The 13,618-nt window shown below is 39.3% G+C and overlaps 1 protein-coding gene across 1 annotated transcript; it reads left to right on the forward strand.

Moving 5' to 3' along the window:
* The first annotated feature begins 2,165 nt into the window (after positions 1-2,165).
* On the forward strand, positions 2,166-2,684 carry CETN1 (centrin 1). Its single transcript, XM_047086887.1, has one exon. The coding sequence runs from the start codon at positions 2,166-2,168 to the stop codon at positions 2,682-2,684; it is 519 nt and encodes a 172-aa protein (XP_046942843.1).
* Positions 2,685-13,618: the final 10,934 nt, after the last annotated feature.

Genomic DNA, 13,618 nt, shown 5'->3' on the forward strand with positions numbered 1-13,618 from the left:
GCTACACTATTATGTCTACTTTGTAGATGTCTCAGCTGAGTTTGGGAGGTTAAGTGACTTTCTCAAGTCACAGAGATAATAAGGCACAGGGTTGGGATAAGATCCCAGGCTTTTTGATCTAGTCAAAAAAGCAGGAGGATTTACAGTGTTGGAAGATGGGCAATGGCAGTGTCTACTGGCCAAAGTCTACTTTGGGCTGACACTGTGTCAACTGCTGGGAGGCAATGGGTAGGAGATGTTGCAGGTAAGTTTCCTTGACCTTTAAAAACCCTGTGGTCAGGCTCTCTGTCCATCATGTCACATATCAACTGGCACAGGTAGTACAATTTGGCTAATACACATGTCACGTAAATAACATCTGATCACTAACTTAAAAAAACTGAATTTATAAAACACTCCCAGCATAATCCTTTGGGGAGTTTGTTTGTTTTATTTGGATGATTCAGAAGTATTTTATTTTGTTTTTAATGTTTATTTATTTTCGAAATGGGATGAGGGGCAGAGAGACAGGGAGACAGAGGATCCAAAGCAGGGGCTCGAACTCATGAACTGTGAGACCATGACCCAAGGCCCAAGTCAGACGCTTAATGACCGAGCCTCCCAGGTACCCTTAGAAGTATTAAAAAAAATTTTTTTTTTACGTTTATTTATTTTTGATAGAGAGAGACAGAGCACAAGTGGGGAAGGGGCAGAGAGAGAAGGAGACACAGAATCGAAAGCACGCTCCAGGCTCCAAGCTGTCAGCACAGAGCCCAACACAGGGCTCGAACCCACAAACCGGGAGATCATGACCTGAGCCGAAGTCGGTTGCTTAACCGACTGAGCCACCCAGGCGCCCCGCCCCTAAAAGTATTTTAAAACCAATATGAACTCTCATTCTGTTATTCAACAAATTATTTGTTAATCTACCCACTATGGGTCAAGCATTGTTTTAGATGCTGGGGTTACAAAACCTTCAATGAAAACTTTTGAAAGTTCTCTTTTTGTAACTGATCAAGTAGTAATAAGTTAAGATTCGAGGGGGAAAGAATACTAAAAAAATGTCAGATTAAGAAAACATTTAAAGAAATATACAGCAATTCTAAAGGCAATTCTTTTATGGGCTTACTTGATGACCCTTTTCTTTGTTTTCACTTAAAATGCTCCCATTTTTCTCTTGCCCCTTTGTTCTCAGGAGGCGATTTTTAGTTCCAATGTGTACTGCATTATACACTCCTGTTCTCACTGCCAAAGCAGGAAAGTCAGAGTGGGGGTTTCAGCATCGCTCGGAATAGATGATAAACAGTAAGAGCAAATTTGCTGCTAGAGTTTTTAAAAAATACCAAAAAGTAGTATTTCAAACCCCCTCCAAATGAAAAGTGGAGTGAATGAAATTAAGACTGTTATTCAAGTACAATTACACAGCACATGTAAAATTGAAATGCTGAAAGTAAATCATACGTTTGGATATTACATTTCATATTTCAGTGTATGCTGAATAAGCTAGTGAAGTTTTATTATTGTTGAGTGTAATGTCAGGAGACAAACTTCTACAAATTTTATACATAACTTTTTCCATTTTATCTGTTTTCCATTTATGTCAAGTTGAACACATGGTGTGACTTAATATTCTCTCTCCTTCTTCCCCACATTTAATGCCAAGGAATCAAGCTCTCTCTTGATTATACTAAATTTAGCCTTAGGTAACCTCAGACTGAGGGGGTTTTTGTTTGGGTTTGGCTTTTTAATTCCAAGAAGGCTTTTTTTTTTTTTTTTTTTTTTTTTTTTTGCTTGCTTGCTTGCTTGCTTGTTTGTTTTACGTTGTATGGAAAAGGAGAGAGGAAGGACTTCCAAATAACCCTATAAACCTGGTCCTCTGGATGCTGACATATGGCCTGGGCAGGAGGGTGTGCATTATGGAAGACAATGTGCCTACAGGCACTTCTTGCCAGCCCAAGACTCAGCTCATTGAAACAAGGTGATAACTGAAGGAGCTGTTTATAAAGTCAGTAAGATTTCACAGACATGGCAGGCTTAGGCACCCAGGTCTCACTGGGAGAACACAAGGGTAAACTTGGGAAAGAGGTGGGGAGAGGCCCTGCGCCTGCGCTCTGGGTGGAGTCACCCCTGCGCAAGCGCGGTGACTCTGCGGTGGCACCGTTAAAGGTAACAACCGTCACAGGAGGATGGCTTCCAGCTTTAAGAAGCCAAATGTGGCCTCTACCAGCCAGAAAAGAAAAGTGGGTCCTAAGCCTGAACTCACTGAAGATCAGAAGCAAGAAGTTCGTGAAGCATTTGACCTCTTCGATGCTGACGGAAGTGGGACCATCGATGTGAAGGAGCTGAAGGTCGCCATGAGAGCACTGGGCTTTGAGCCCAGGAAGGAGGAGATGAAGAAGATGATCTCCGAAGTGGACAAGGAAGGCACAGGGAAAATCAGTTTCAATGACTTTTTGGCTGTGATGACTCAGAAGATGGCCGAGAAAGACACCAAAGAAGAAATCCTGAAGGCTTTCAGGCTCTTTGATGACGATGAAACTGGGAAGATCTCTTTCAAAAACCTAAAGCGCGTGGCCAACGAGTTAGGGGAAAACCTCACCGACGAGGAGCTGCAGGAAATGATAGACGAAGCCGATCGGGATGGAGATGGCGAAGTGAACGAGGAAGAGTTTCTTCGGATCATGAAGAAGACCAACCTATATTAAAGTGGGTTTCTCCTGCAAGCATAGTTAGAGACATTGAGTGGCTCATTGAGTTCCCTGCATCCTTCCGTTTTGCGAAACCTTGAGTTAGAGGACAGCGCTATCTTCAACCCCAATTTGTCTATATACTTCTATTTCCAAATCTCTGGCTCAATTATAGAATTTTAAAGATGCTTTTCATGTGAGTTTTAGTTTTTAATTCTCAAAAGCAGACCTGAAGTGCTTTAAAGAGCCCTGATGCTTCAGTCCTCTTGCTCACCTTTTCCCCTGCATTGGTAACAACCATTGAACAGAAGGCAGGCCGGCTAGCTTCTTGGGGATAAACAGCCATGCAATTTGCTTGTCACTTCCTTGATGGTCTTATATTATCTTGCTTCACATATTATTTCTTAAATTCAAGTCATTCTTCTAGCATGATGAGGTAGAGTTGGCCAGTAGGTCCTCCTAGCCATTACTTTTCATTTAACTGAATATTGGTTTAAAGGAAAATAGTGCAGCAACTTAATTGGCCTCAGAAAAGATACTGTTCTAAAGTACAAGCTTGTCTTTGGGTGGTGGTAAATTATGCAATTTTGACTATTCTCCTCACATACAAATGATCCTTCATTTGTATGTAAATCACTGTGGATTATCTAGCACCAGATGTATACCTGGGCTACAGAATAAATTTTAATATTGGCCCAAGCAAAGTATAATTTGTTTAAGAGATTAAGCTAACTAATGATTTTGAGTAAATATTTACAAATGTAAGATCTTAGCTTAGGAAATTAAAAAAAATTATAATACATTTTGAGCTACTTAACTGTCCTTGAAAAGATCAACTAGTATTTTAGTTATACTATAACCTTCATTTTATCACTGCTTTATTACAAGCCAGTGTCTATGTGCTAATTCTAAGAACATCTTAGTTCTTGATACTTGATTTTCGCCCTCTGGTATATAGTTGATGCCAGAGCATTTGACATGTAAGTAGTTCTCTATTTTATAATCCTAAGACAGTATTTCACTGTGGCTTTTGAATGTGTTAATACTACTTGTTCTCTGTTCTAAATTAAGCCTTTCTTGTTTTGAAATAAGCGACCTTTTTGAATATCTATAAATCTGAAACTAGAGAAAATTTAAATAATATAATTGTGGGAAGATAATATAATCTATCTGCCTAGACTAATGTTTTGATAGTAGACAACAAAACTATTAAACAGGCAAGATATTTTAGTTATAACTAAACCTAAATTAAATATTCATACAAAGTCCCATTAAGATAAATGCTGAAATTCTGGAAAATTTTTCATTTGCTTTGTCAGAGATTTCGCCCTTCAGAGGGTGATGGATCTAATCAGGGAAACTACTACTCTGAGCTTAATTCTCATTAACAGGGACTAATTTGTCAAAGCAGTAGTACTAGCTGAAGTGATGGGTATGTGGGCATTCACTGTGAGAAAGAATTTTGCTGAGGTGGCTGGCACAGAACAGGGGAACTCACCCAGGCTGCAAATACTAACAGTTCAGGTTCAGGGTCTTAGTGTAGATTCAAGTGCAGTAGTATGGGATACAGGTGCAATTTGAGCCAGGATCAGTCTGAAGGGCCTAATGTGAGGAGGGCAAAGGGAGGAGTGTGGTATTCTGGGAAGCAAGAGTTCCTGGCATCATGTTAAACCAGAATCTTGGCCCAAGGATCTACATGTGGATCAAGGTAGAAATACCAGAAACAAAGAAAGTTGGCAGAAACTAAGAGAAAGGGTCAGAGCTTCAGCCAACTGGACTAGGTTCAGTCTTGGCTCCTGTCCCAGCAGAAGTGAAAACCAGGAACCTAGGCTGAAGCCCAGCAGTCAGGCTGCCCAAATGCCATGGGGTCAACTGTGGAGGCTGTGCCCCGTACTTAAAGGGTTGCCCTGAGAGCACAATCCATCCCACAGGAAGGGAGCTCCAGATCTGCAGATAAAGCAGATGACAGGGAATTAAGGTCAGAACTACTTCCACCCTTGGTTTATTGGATCCTTGGGTGCTGCTTAAAAGATACCACACCATATAACGGGTCATTTATTTAGAGCATATGCTGCATCTTGGAAGATGGTACCCCATCCTCACTGGTTATTATGCCCAAGCTGGGCCCTCAAAGGCATCTACAACAGTCTTTTCCATTGCTCCACCAGCAATGAAAGCTTGTAGAAGCTTTCAACCACTGGATTCTAGACTACTAGATTCTGTGGCTATATGGCTACTCCTGCACTACTGATCCTCACTGGTCATCACTGTACTTCCTTTCCTGTAGAGTCAGTCCCTCGGTCCAATGTAATATGTGGGATCCCATGTCAGTATTATAAATACCCAGATATGCGTGAGCTCTACAAGGAGGAAAGGCAAACTCATAACTGAAATATGTGTCAGGTCCAATCAAGATGAGTCACTGATCTTTCCAGAGTAGAAGAGATCCAATTAGACTACTTGACACCAAGAGGCCAATTGATCTTGAAAGACTGTGATATTCTGCATTTATCAGCAACTATACTCCTAGGCTTGTGAGTGGTTTCCATCTCTGCCACAATGACTGCTCCATTCATGTGCCTGTTGCACCAGCACTCAGGCAGCCAATGACAGAGGCAGACTGATGTCAACTGACCAAGTCATCCTGTCTTCTTAGTTGTTTGGTGTCTCTTTTATGATAGGCACTCTCAGGTGAGTGATGTTTATTCCTGATGTTTCCTTTTCCAGGGCACCAAAAATTCAGCCCACTGGTTGGTCACCACTGTTTGAGTCCACATATATTCTAAAAAATTTTTATTTTAATGTTTGTTTATTTTTGAGAGAGAGACAGAGTATGAGTGGGGGAGGGGCAGAAAGAGACAGAGACACAGTTTTAGTATATGTGCTGCCGAAGCGAGCACGAAAGAGAGAGAGACACAGAATTGGAAGTGGGCTGTAGGCTCTGAACTGTCAGCACAGAGCCCGATGTGGGTCTTGAACCCCACATGAGACATGAGATCATGAACTGAGCTGAAGTTGGGAGCTTAACTGACTGAGCCACCCGGTGCCCCAGAGTCTAATCCCAGGCCACTTCTCTTTCTGCACAAAGTGGAAGGCCAAGTGCACTACCAGAAATTCTGCCCTTGGGGAGGATTTCCCCTGTCACTGCCGTCTTTCTGATCCACATTTGAGCAGTGTTGTATTGCATCATAGTTCATCATACCAAGCTGACATATCCTTGAACCAAGTTCAGCTTTTTAATTCTTCCAACAGCTGGTCGTAAGGGACCCTGTTTCTTGTGTGCTCATAGGTAGGAGCTGAGGGAGAGGCTGTGGTGCAACTTGGCAGATGACACAGAGGGCTTCCTTCTCAGGCAGCTTACTTGGGTCCTTTGGCCCTGCTTGTGTCTGATCCCAGATATACCACTTCTTTTTCTAGTTTCCTAAGGCAACAGGTTATATTATTGATTTTAAATCTTTTCTGGGGCACCTGGGTGGCTCAGTCGGTTAAGCGTCCAACTTCAGTTCAGGTCATGACCTCATGGTTCATGGGTTTTAGCCCTGCATTTGGCTCTGTGCCAATGGCTCAGAGCCTGGAGCCTGCTTGGGATTCTGTGTCCCCCTCTCACTCTGCCCCTCCTCCACTCATGCTCTGTGTGTGTGTCTCTCTCAAAAATAAACATTAAAAATTTTTTAATAAAATAATAAATAAAATAAATCTTCTAATATATGCATTTGATGCTATCAATTGCTGTCTAAGCATTGCTTTGGTCTTATCCTACTCATTTTGATATGTGCATTTGCATTTTATTTCGTTCCAAATATGTTATAATTTTTCTTGAGAATTCTCTGATCCATCTACTATTTGGAAGTATGTTGTTTAATCTCAAATATTTTGTTATTTTCCAGCTATGCTTCTGTTCTCTTTTCTAATTTAATTCCTTGCAGTATGAGAGCATACTTTATATGAGATCTATTATTTTAAATGTGCTAAATTGTGTTTTATGGTCCATAATGTAATCTTGTATGTTCTGTTTGAGTTTGAGAAGAATGTGTAATTTCCTACTGTCAGATGAATATTCTATAGATGTCAATTACACACAGTAGGTTGATGGTGCTGTTGAGTTCAACTATATCCTTACTGATTTTCTGCCTGCTTGATCTATCCATTTCCAATAGAGGGGTATCAGTCTCCAGCTATAATTGTGGATTCACCTATTTCTCCTTGCAGTTCTATCAGTTTTTGCCTCACATTATTTTGATGCTCTATTTTTAAGCAAATACATATTAAGAATTTTTATGCCTTCTCAGAGAATTGACCTTTTATGATTATGTAATGTTCCTCTTTATCCTTGATAATTTTCCTTGTCTTGTCTGAAATTAATATAGCTACTCCTGCTTTCTTTTGACTAGTGTTAGCATGGTGTATATTTCCACATTCTTTTACTTTTAATCTATCTGTGTATTTAAAGTGTTTTTTTTATAGACAATATATAGTTGGATATTGTTTTTCTATCCACTCCTGCCATTCTCTTTTAATTGGTTTATTTAGGCCACTCATTTTAAAAGTGATTGTTAGTATAGTCGGATTAATATCTCCTACGTTTATGGGGTTCCTGGTTGGCTCATTTGGTTGAGCATCTGACTTCCACTCAGGTCATGAATTCATGGTTGGTGAGTTTGAGCCCCATGTCAGGCTCTGTGCTGACAGCTCAGAGCCTGAAGCCTGCTTCAGATTCTGTGTCTCTCTCTCTCTGTCCCTCCCTGCTCGCATTCTGTCTCTCTCTCAAAAATAAACATTAAAAAAGTAATCAAAATTTAAAAAAAATCTCCTAACATTCATTACTGTCTTCTGTTCATTGACCTTTTTGCTCATTAATTCTTTCTTTTTTCCCTTCTTTTTCTGCCTTTGCTGGTTTTAATTGAGAATTTTATATGATTACATTTTACCTTCTCTTATTAGTGTATCAATTATACTTATGTTTTTTTCTAAATTTAGTGATTACCCTAGACTTTGCAATATACATTTATGACTGATTCAAGACCATTTTCAGATATCTGCTTCACAGATAGTGTAAATACTTTATTCCCAACTTGTCCTTCTCTTCCCTTACAACATTTCTGTCATCCTTAACATCTCACTTATCTGTATAATACAATCACTGAATACATTGTTGCTATTGTTATTTTAAAGAAGTTATTATCTATTAGATCAATTAAGAAAAATAAAATATTTTATTTACCTTCATTATTCTTTCTCTGATGCTCTTTTCTTTATGTAGATCTGACTTTCTGACCTAAATCATTTTCCTTCTCTCCTAAAAAACTTCTTTCTTACGAGACAGGTATACTGGTGGCAGGTCTGCTAATTCCTTAAATTTTTGCTTGTCTAAGAAAGTCTTTATTTCTTCTTTACTTTTGAAGAATGGTTTCACTGAATCCAGAAATCTAGGTTAGTGGGTTTTTATTAATAATTAAAACATTTTTATTAATATTTTTTCAAAATATTAAGATTTTAAAAAAATGTTTATTTTTGAGAGAGAGAAAGAGAGAGAGAGAGAGCATGCACAAGTGGGGGAGGGGCAAAGAGAGTGGGAGACACAGAATCCAAAGCAGGCTCCAGGCTCTGAGCTGCCAGTCCAGAGCCAGAAGCAAGGCTCAAACCCATGAACCATGGGTTCATGACCTGAGCCAAAGTTGGATGCTTAACTGACTGAGCCACCCAGATGCCCTAGTGGTTTTTTTCTTTCAACACTTTAAATATTTCACTCCACTTTCTTGTTTGCTTGCTATCTGAAGAGAAGTCAGTATAACTCTTATCCTTTTTTTCTCTACATGTAAGGTGTTTTCCACACCACTGGCTCCTTTCAGGAATTTCTCTGTGATTTTTTGCATTTTGAATGTGATAATTACATGTAGATTTTTGATGTTGTCTGAATTTCTTAAATATGTGGTCTGTGATACATTTTGTTTTTTGTGGGGTTTTTTGGCTTTACATGCAACATGGGGCTTGAGCTCATGACCCTGAGCTCAAGAGTCACATGCTTTACTGCCTGGGCCAGCCAAGCAGTCCCTGAATCTGTGGTTTGTATCTGTCATTAATTTTGGAAAATTCTCACCCATTATTACTTCCAATATTTCTTCTTTTCCTTTCTCTCTTTTTTCTCCTGGTATTCCCCTTATACATGTTATACCTTTTGTAATTGTCCCACAGTTCTTACACATTCTGTTCTATTTTTTCAATATTTTTTTATATTTCAGTTTTGGAAGTTTCTATTGACATATCTTCAAGCTTGCTCACTCTTTCCTTGGCTACCAGTCTATTAATGAGCCCATGAAAGCCAATGAAAGGCATTCTTCACTTCTGCTCCAGTGTTTTTGATTTCTAGTATTTCTTTTCAATTCTTTCCTAGAGTTTCAATTTCTGTCTTTACATACACATCATTCCTTTATATTGTCCACTTTTTCCATTAGCATTCTTAGTAAACCTATTATTTAAATAATGATTAGATCCTGTTGGTTGTTGGTGATGATGAGTTTCTCTATAACATTGATGGTTTTCTTTTTAGTTATTCTATCAGTTGTTGAGAGAGGGATGTTGATGTATCCAATTTTTATTGTGTATTTCTCCTTTCAGTTTTATTAGTTTTTGCTTCACATATTTTGCAGCTCTGTTGTTTGGTACACAGACATGTAGGATTGCTATAACTCCTTGGTGGAATGACCCTTTTATTATAATATAATGTTTCTCTCAGTGTCTGGTAATTTTATTTGCTCTGTAGTCTATGTTATCTGATACAAATATAGCACTTCTGCTTCCTTTCATTAATGTTTGCATGATGCATCCTTTTCCATCCATTTTCATTTTAACTTGCCTATATTGTATTTGGATTGGATTGCTTGTGGACAGCATATATTTGGTCATGTTTTTGATCCACTCTGCCAATATGTCTTTTAATTGGTATATTCAGGCAATTCATATTTAATATAAATATTGAAATGTGAAGGCTTAATCTACTATTTTATTTTTTGTTTTCTCTTTGTTCTCTCTGTATTTTGTTTCTCTGTTTTCTTTTTCCTGCCGTAATATTGGCTACATAAACATTTTTTATCATTCCCTTTTGATTTATGTATAGTGTTTTAAAGTATATTTCTTTCTGGACTTTTATAGTGGTTGCTATATATATATATATATATATATATATATACATACATATATATATATATATAGGATCACAGTACACTGCTGTCGTCATTTTACTGGTTCGAGCAAAGTATGAAAACCTTTTCTCTCTTTACATCTCTTTACTTTATCCCATGTATAAAATAATTGTCTTAAATATTTTTTCTACATACATTTAGAATCAGATCGTGTTGTAATTTTTGCTTTAGCCATCAAATAACTTAGAAGACTCAAGAAGAGAAAAAAAAGTTTTTACCATATATTTGCTTACTTATACTCTTTCTTCTTGATGTTTCATGGTTCCTTCTTTGAGAATCTCCCTAGCCATTCTTTTAGTGTACATCTGCTAGTGCAAATTCTCTTAGTTTTTTGCCTCTAAGAATACTTCATTTCTCCCTTCAATCCCAAAGAATATCTTCACTGTATATAGGAATCTGGGTTAACAGTTCTTTACCTTTGGCACTTTAGTAAATGTATAATATGCGGTCAAAATAAGAACTAAATTAAGATAAAAATTAATATACTCCAAGATTGCATTTATAAAAGTGCAATTACTTGTTGGGATTAGCACTGGGTGTTGCATGGAAATCAATTTGCCAATAAATTTTTTTTTTTAAGTGCAGTTCACTAACAAGGACAGAGACCCATTTCTATGACCTAAAGGACTATGCTCACTTCTGGGTGTTACATCTTAAAAGTAATTGGAGAGATCCAGGCCTGTTGAAAACAGATAAATAGGATGAGGGGATACAAAACCATTTCTTAAGATAAATGGTCCAGGGGTGCCTGGGTGGCTCAGTCAGTTAAGTGTCTGACTTTGGCTCAGGTCATGACCTGACGGTTCATGGGTTCAAGCCATACATTGGGCTCTGTGCTGACAGTTCAGAGCCTGGAGCCAGCTTTGGATTCTGTGTCTCCCTCTCTCTCTGCTTCTCTCCTGCCTATGTTCTGTCTCTCTCTCTCTCTCTCTCTCTCTCTCTGAAAAATAAACATTAAAAAAATTTTTTAAAAAGAACATTTTATTACCACAGTTGATGATGACTACTTATAGAAAACATGTCTGCCTTCTTATTGATCTGCCTAACGTGTTGATAATTCAGGGTGATGCTATAAAGTGATGTGTGTGATTTCAAGATTAGCCAGCACTTAAATAGCACTTACTCCATACCACTATTCTAGGAGCCCCTACATATTCAATTATCACTTTCATTTTACAAAAGAGGAAACTGAGACATGAAGAGATTAAGTAATTTGTGCAAGTTTACATACCTAGTAAGTGGCAAAGAGATGATTTGAACCCAGTCTGTCTAGTTCCTGAGTCCAGACTCAAAACTTATATGGAGTCTACCACCGTAAGTCTTTAATCAACTTGTCAAGGCCTTTCCAGTCCAATGCATGGTGTCCCTTTTAAAGGTCATATACCTACCTAACCAATGCTCTGCTGCACTCAAAATAATTTTGGAACCCCTATTTTTGAGACAATCTAAAAATATTCAGCATATTCTTATGAACATTCTCAAGAGGCAAATCTAACTCCATTGAGACTGGGCTTCATTTTTAGAAATAGCTTCAAGTTACTTGTACTTAAATCTGATAACAGAGTGGCTGGAAAGGCTGGATATTATCATTTAAGGATTAAAACAGTAAATACAACTGAAATGATAAGCCTAATTTCTTTGAATGGTGTGTGAACTGGCTTTGAAGGTACTTCCAAAAGAGAAGCATTGGAAAGGTGATGACTGATGAACGCATCATTGGAATAAGTCTCTAATCACCAAGGCAACCCACTATTTTGAAGGAACAACATTCATTGGGATGTGTACATCTGGTGATACTCTTCCTTCCAGAGTTATACATCACACAAATTCATTCTTTGCTTTGTAAAAGAGCTGTCCTTGAATTTATTAAGAAATAGAGGGAGGGAGAAAGCATCAAATAAAAGATCTCCATGCATTATAGCCTTAAATAACAGAGATCTTCCTTGGATGACTTTCAGGAGAAAAGACAAAGCTATACCACCCCAAGTGGAAATAATAGTCATCGTATCATCTTAGGGCAGCAACAGCTTCCTAGTGAGACAGACCCAGGTTTGAAGCCCACCACATAGCTGTTTCCTAGCTGGTTTCAGGGAAAATCACCCCTCTAACCCTTAGTATGTTTATCTATGAAAGAAGGGGAATTATATTACCTTGTCAGGATATTGTCAGAAATAATTTATATAAAGTGCTCTGACACATAGCAGACCAACAAAGGGAAGATATTAAAAATAACAATAGATGGGGGCGCCTGGGTAGCTCAGTCGGTTGAGCGTCCGACTTCAGCTCGGATCACGATCTCACGGTCTGTGAGTTCGAGCCCCGCGTCGGGCTCTGGGCTGATGGCTTGGAGCCTGGAGCCTGCTTCCGATTCTGTGTCTCCCTCTCTCTCTGCCCCTCCCCCATTCATGCTCTGTCTCTCTCTGTCTCAAAAATAAATAAACATTAAAAAAAATTAAAAAAAAATAACAATAGATGAAGTGTACCAAAAAAGATACAGTAGACAAATAAATGAATCCTTCTCACATACAAAGTGCATTAACCTTAGAAAACTGCCATCTAAAATAACTGTCTCCTGATCCAACGCTCACCATCCAGGACAACTGAGATGGGTTTGGGGGAACCAGTTAGGGGGAAAATATTTTTAAATTTTATGGCCCCTTAGCAAGGGTAGACTTGCAATTTCTGTTGGCTTCCTTGCTCTCTAGCTACCTCTTCCATCATCCAGAGTATGTAAACCTGAGGCCCAGGGGCAGAATCTGGCGTGTACGGACCCACTTGGCGAGTGCGTTAGAGCTGCCTGCAGCTGTACAGGGTGCACGTCCATGAAGCGCCCAGCCAGCAGGCAAGTGGAGGCTGAAATCCAGCCAGGACTCACTCATTAAGCCCAGCAGCACAGGGAGCAACCGCTCAGAGGGACCTTTTACTTGGCACGCTGGCACCAACTGTTTTATTTTTCCTGCTTTATCTGCCCAGAGGGGTGTGTGTGTGTGTGTGTGTGTGTGTGTGTGTGTTTTCTGCTTTGCACAAGACATTGTATACACTACTTTTGGTCCTGCCATTACAATGTTTTTCTGTTTTGTTTTTTGTTTTTTTAGCCAAGTGAGTCTGCCAAGTTTGGAAAGTCAGGAATTTCAGGGAAGAATCTGTATTTCTAGCTTCTTTTGGAAAACTGGATGTTCTTTCTATAGTAGGTCCACATTCCTTCTTGACAACAATTTCACTGGACCCAAAGGACCACTGCTCCTTTCAGATCTGCAGTGCCTGGTTCTCTGAAGACCTGAGAGCCTGCTGGGTTTCCCTGCTCCAGGTGGATTCTGTCTCTGGACTAACAGGTCTGACTTCCCGCTTGTGGCACAGGTGCCTCCAGAGGGCAGCACTTGAGCGCATATGAGTGACAAGTGAGGGATGATACTGTTAAGACAGAGACAGTCCTCTCCTTGCTGCTCCTGCCGCCCACTTCTCTGGAGAACCAGAGAAAGCAAGTCCCTCTCAGGTCAGGCAGTGGATGTCCAGCCTCTCGGCAGGCAGAACAAAACCACTCCCTGTGCTTGCCAAGGAATGAGGAAATGCAGCTGGTACTTCAGAGGCTGCCAGCAAAACTCAGGTGACCTCCTGGGCTATACCAACCCATTTCTTGTCTTGATCAAAACAATCAGGAGATAAATGCAGGGAGACAGCCCATCCCTACAAAACCATGGGGGAAAAAGAAAATAAATCACTGTGACATGGATGCATGTATGAATGCTCGGGCAG

Source organism: Lynx rufus, unplaced genomic scaffold (assembly GCF_022079265.1).
Source record: "Lynx rufus isolate CCGP_SWC_20201006 ecotype Redwood Valley unplaced genomic scaffold, mLynRuf1.p SCAF_22, whole genome shotgun sequence".
Lineage (NCBI taxonomy): Eukaryota > Metazoa > Chordata > Mammalia > Carnivora > Felidae > Lynx > Lynx rufus.